We start from the raw sequence: 6,000 nt of genomic DNA, 5'->3' as shown, positions 1-6,000 counted from the left end.
ATTGCCGGCATCAACTTACATTAACTGTTAGCATAAAGAAATACCATCTCCGTGGTTACTGCTGTATAAAGTAGGATGAATGGAATGTCAAAATTCCAAAAAAGGTGCATTTTCTTTGGCCTGCAGAAAAAGTATTATTGGATGAACCTACTGCTTCTCAATCAGACCTGGTCTTTAAAAGATGAGGTGATATATATCCTTTCTCAAAAACAGATACAACGTTATGCTTCTCAATAGGAGAGTTGAACCCCATAACATTTAAAAATAAAATAAGCACAATCAAAAGTAATATTGATACCATCAAATGGCCTGCTTTTGTCTACAAACATTTCGAGCAGGAATGATCAGTCTTTCCCAGTAGAATGTTGAGTAACCCACCTCTAACTCCACACCACAGCCTCTACACCCAGACTAACATGACTGTCCCCTCCTGCAACCAATGAAGGACCTGGTAAACCCCTTTTACCAAAGGCTTAGCAACTATGAGACCAAGTACCCTAAACTTTCTAGGTTAACTATTACAATACTTAACAAGCATCAAAAGCACAACCCGCCATATAGGCACTCCTCAATATTGATTAGTGTTGTACCATTCCATCACTACGCCTACTTTAAAAAAAAAATGAATAACTAGTGTAATCAACTTGATTGTGACTTACAATACCTCCAGTGTACAACAGCAAACAATTTTTGGATTACACTGTTCGGCCACTACTGTTATTCTGGCAGTATGGCTAGTCAGCATTTCATACATTATCCTCGCCCTTCTCTTTCAGCAGCTCCAACGCTCAGCCTTTGAACAATGTAGCTTTCACACTCTTTGTTTTGGAGCAAAATGCCCAAAACAAGTTCCAGTTATTTTATTTTAGGTCTTTATTATGTAATTTTGGACCAAAGGTCCAAGAGGATAGTAGTGAAAAGGGTTGTAGCTGCCTGTATATTGGCCCCTTCGCATGTACCAACTCTTTAATCTGTTACAACTGGAAATGTCTAACCTGGGTGAAAGGGGCCACACCCCGATGAACTGTTAATGTGTAGCTTTGGAACAAACTGGTGCCAGCATTTTTGGCTATCGGTAGGTTCTTTTTCGTGAAGCAGGAGTGTAAATGCCTTATAACATCTGAAGGACCAACGACTTCACTTGCATCGAGAGATCTAGATCCATATGTACAAAGATGCTTAGTTTATATCCTTAATTGTCATACCTTTACTTTCTTGGATCTGTCCTTTTTTCCTGCAGGTCTCCTGCCTAGCTCTATTTTAAAGTTCCCTGCATCATAGTGCATAATGCATTAAGCTCAATAATCGTAAATATTCTGCCTCACTCTCAGAACTGTCATTTTATTTTCATCAACTCTCTTGCACAAAGAAGCCATATCAGCCTTATTTTCTCTTACTGATTTTTACCCCTTTGGCAGACATCTGTATTTCACTTTTGAATTTTTCTTTTACAGTTTGAAGAAGTTAGTACATTGTACCATATATGCCTTTGTCAAAAAGGTACTCCAATTCTCTTCTCTGCCGCTCTGCTATAGAGATTGGGCAGCCAAAACAACCACAGACATAAGGCTCTCGCCTAGTTCTTGGACAGCAGGGCGAGCAGAGTTCCATGGTTAAGAGGTCATCTTGACCAGTAAATTGTTAAATGTCTGATGTTCTGTGGTTTTTACTTGCTAGTGTGAACGAGGTCCAGGATTTGTTAAATGTGGAAATATTCTAGTTGAACTGATGTATTTATATCACAGATATAAGCATATAAAACCAAATCTGGAAAAATACAAAAACTGAAAAATCCAAGTGGTAAAACCCTGACTCATTTATCACATAGCCACCAAATACCTTGCACTACATTTAAAAATCTGTTTAAAATATTACATGGTAGTACGGAACAAAAATCACATTATTTAAGAGTGGAGATGAAACACCTTAGTTTATTTGTAAGATACCAAATATATATCGCTTTCTTACTGTACAATATATTACAGTAATATGGCACACCCACAGAAGATGCAGACAAAATGGGGGAATGCTTAAAACTGATTGGTTTTGGAAAACATGCCCTGCAAATTTCTTTCCTTCGATTGTCCAATACATTTCTTGATGGTACTGGTCATAAAGCAGATAACGCTGCCACCGTTTCTGAATCCTTCTTCATTATTAGCAGGTATTATAGAACCCAGATGATGTATTATCCAGGCATCTTTTCCTTACATCTGCATTGTTGTTTCTGCTGAAGTGGCAGCACTACTTGAAGAGCTTGGCGAATTCATGACAACTAACCTCTCCCTGCTTCCAAAGGCTTCTTTAACTGCAAAATAAATATGGATGTTATTACGGGGTTCTCATGAAGGTGCAACTGTTGATAGAGCTATGCAAAGTTATTACACATTTAAACTATATTTTAGTAGTTTATAGGCATCTGTGCCACAAATAACTAAGAGTGTTTCTCATGAATACATTTTTTCTTGCTCAGAAAGTTTCCTTAAGTATATAAACGATATATCACTGAAAAAACATAGGTTAAAGTGACATAATGGTTAGGTGACAACATCAGACAAAGCATACCATTTTAAAATAACAAAAGTACTGAAAATTCACCAGTTATCTTTAGTAAGTACACCTTGTGCCCTAATATAACTATAACTAGAGCCCTCGCCATTCACAGTGTTATGAATAATGTAATTTCAGATGTTGCAATGATGCTATCAATTATGTCATATAACTTGACATGAGTGATGTAACACGGGGGCAATCAGCAGTGCATGGTGAGGGTGCCAGTTATAGTTACTTTAGGGATTGTTCAAAATGTCACTACATTTAAAAAATAAAAAAACATAAAAAGTGTCTGAGTCTTTAAAAAAAAAAAATATTCAGCCCACAAAGTGCAGCCAAAGAACCACAAGGGTCCCCCTGCACTCTTGCTGAAGTGCATACAGCTCCAACTAGGAGTGCTTTAAAAAAATACGGTAAGCTCTTCTGTGGTCATGTTCTGATCCAGGAGACTTATTGCAATTTGTTTAAGTTGCTTTGGGGCTGCGTGAGGTGCTCCCTGCAGCCCCCCATGACATTTAAAAAATGCCTGGTGATTCCCATGCCTCTTCCAGGGGCACCACCATCATCCAAAAATCTTACACAAAAGCCATAGCAGGGCAATGTGGAGGATCTCCTTGCTTTGATCAGTGAATAATAAACGGGTGACAAATAATTGGGGGCCATGGGGATGCCAAAGGTCTCAGTAATCCATCCCAGCTCCCCAGCCATTATCCTTACTGGGTGACGGCAGGAGCTGGTATTTTCTATTGTACAGTGCCTCGGTGCCAGCTTTTTGCACCTGTACACCCAACTAATAACTGATCATCAACGTAGTTCTCCTTATTCTGAGCCTAAGAGCATGCCACGGATACGACCGATGAGCCTCTCCTCCTTGGATGGATGTGTTAAAGAAGTGAACGCTGGCAGCATAAAAGGAGGCAAAGGTACTAACTACCAGGATGTCAGGCACAAAGATAGTATGAAGGGGCCTGCAGCTTGCTGAAGAACCTGCAATAAGAAAAACTGTTTTAGGAATCAAGAGTAGCACAGCTGTGAAGAGACTCCAATGAAGCAACAGAACCAACCTATCGAATGGACTGTAATGCCGTGCAGCCTGGAGGGGTCTTGCAGGCACTATATGGTGGGAAAAGACCTAAGGCCTTGCCCACTTCTACGGCTGTCACTCTGGCATGAAACACTGCACGCGCTGCAGTGGAAAAAATCATTACACAAAATACCCCCCCTATGGGAGACGGCGGTACTGGGAATGCTAGGTACACAGCTAGGATTCAGTAAATGGGACCTCACCTGCCTCACAAAAGTCAGGGATCTGTGGACACAGGACATCATTCTTACCTATGTGGATCTCCAGACGGGGTTTCAACTCGCCTCTGCTGAGGCGTACCGCTACCTCCAAATCAGGCATGCACCCTATAAAGTGTTACCTGAGGGGATTACACCCCTGAATCATCCCCGCTTGAAGACCGATTACTGTCCACGTGCCTAAGAAGGCAACGTCCACCACATACCATAAAATTATATAAATAACCTGCCAGATGTATGTCGGAGCCTGAGGGCGCACTGGGCGCATGACATAGGGGAGTTAGATGATGACAAGTGGCCTTAGCATCCCCTAGGGAAGTAGCTAGCTGAGCAAGGTTTCGATTTCCATAGGAGCTATTACACTTGTACCACCTTGGCTAAAATGGGTAGAATAGCTTCACCCTTATGTCCCCGAAATTGTGTCCAAGATGGGTCTTTCTATCACATGCTATGGGGCTGCTGTTCATACAGAGGTACTGGGGCTCAGTGGTGTCCTGTTTAAATACTGTATGTGGCAACATTGCAGAGCCTAAGCCTAAGTGGTGTTTGCTAAATACCTGGGATGCAACTGATCTCACCCATATGGATCAGATATGGATGACTATGGGACTGGTAGTGGCAAAACGCAACATAACTTGTGCCTAGAAAGCAACTGGACCACCAGAGCTGGAGAACTGGAAGTTGGATCTGGAATGGTGCATGCTGGCAGAGAAAGATATATATGAGAGCAGGAGGTGTCCGAGAAAACTGACTACAATTTGGGAGAAAGGAAAATGTCACTTACCCAGTGTACATTTGTTCGTGGCATGGTACGCTGCAGATTCACATGCTTTGCACATCCCGCCATCTAGTGTTGGGCTCGGAGTGTTACAAGTTGTTTTTCTTCGAAGAAGTCTTTCGAGTCACGAGATCGAGGGACTCCTCCCCTTTCGGCTCCATTGCGCATGGGCGTCGACTCCATCTTAGATTGTTTTCCCCGCAGAGGGTGAGGTAGGAGTTGTGTATTATAGTAATAGTGCCCATGCAATGGAGTAAACATGTATGTACATAATGTAGTTTAAAGTGATATATTTACAAATTTACAAATGTTCAAGATCAACTTTGAAACGGCTACAGGCTCCCGGGGAGGCGGGTGGGAGCATGTGAATCTGCAGCGTCCCATGCCACGAACAGATGTACACTGGGTAAGTGACATTTTCCGTTCGATGGCATGTGTAGCTGCAGATACACATGCTTTGCATAGACTAGTAAGCAGTTATCTCCCCAAAAGCGGTGGTTCAGCCTGTAGGAGTTGAAGTTGTTTGAAACAAAGTTCGTAATACTGCTTGTCCTACTGTGGCTTGTTGTGCTGTTAACACATCCATGCAGTAGTGCTTGGTAAACGTATGAGGCGTAGACCATGTGGCTGCCTTACATATTTCAGTCATTGGAATGTTTCCTAGAAAGGCCATGGTAGCACCTTTCTTTCTAGTTGAGTGTGCCCTCGGTGTAATAGGCAGTTGTCTCTTTGCTTTGAGATAACAGGTTTGAATGCATTTAACTATCCATCTAGCAATGCCTTGCTTGGAAATTGGATTTCCTGAATGAGGTTTTTGGACAGCAACAAATAATTGTTTTGTTTTCCGAATTTGTTTGGTTCTAGCAATGTAGTACATTAACGCTCTTTTGATGTCTAACGTATGTAGTGCCCTCTCAGCTACCAAATCTGGTTGTGGGAAGAACACTGGTAGTTCTACTGTTTGATTCAAGTGGAACGGTGATATGACTTTTGGTAAGAATTTTGGATTTGTTCGAAGAACTACTTTAAGCTTGTGTATTTGAATAAATGGTTCTTGAATGGTAAATGCTTGTATTTCACTTACTCTTCTTAGAGATGTGATGGCAATTAGAAATGCAACTTTCCATGTTAAATATTGCATTTCACATGAGTGCATGGGCTCAAAAGGTGGCCCCATGAGTCGTGTTAAGACAATGTTGAGGTTCCATGAAGGGACTGGTGGTGTTCTTGGTGGTATAATTCTTTTTAGGCCTTCCATAAAGGGTTTAATGACTGGTATCCTAAACAATGAAGTTAAGTGGGTAATTTGCAGGTAAGCTGAAATTGCGGTAAGATGTATCTTATTGGATGAAAAAGCTAGTTTTTAC

At 41.4% G+C, this 6,000-nt stretch overlaps 1 protein-coding gene across 1 annotated transcript in view; it reads right to left on the bottom strand.

The window, feature by feature from the left end:
• Window positions 1–1,911: 1,911 nt before the first annotated feature.
• PWP1 (PWP1 homolog, endonuclein) overlaps window positions 1,912–6,000 on the bottom strand; it is a 320,357-nt gene continuing 316,268 nt past the window's right edge. Inside the window, exon 15 of the mRNA XM_069228384.1 lies at window positions 1,912–2,308. Coding sequence (XP_069084485.1) covers window positions 2,208–2,308 — 101 coding nt within the window. The 3' untranslated portion in view covers window positions 1,912–2,207. The remainder of the gene's footprint in view (window positions 2,309–6,000) is intronic.

This window comes from Pleurodeles waltl, chromosome 4_1 (genome assembly GCF_031143425.1).
Source record: "Pleurodeles waltl isolate 20211129_DDA chromosome 4_1, aPleWal1.hap1.20221129, whole genome shotgun sequence".
In the NCBI taxonomy this organism is placed as follows: domain Eukaryota; kingdom Metazoa; phylum Chordata; class Amphibia; order Caudata; family Salamandridae; genus Pleurodeles; species Pleurodeles waltl.
This window is presented reverse-complemented; position numbering and strand designations above follow the sequence as displayed.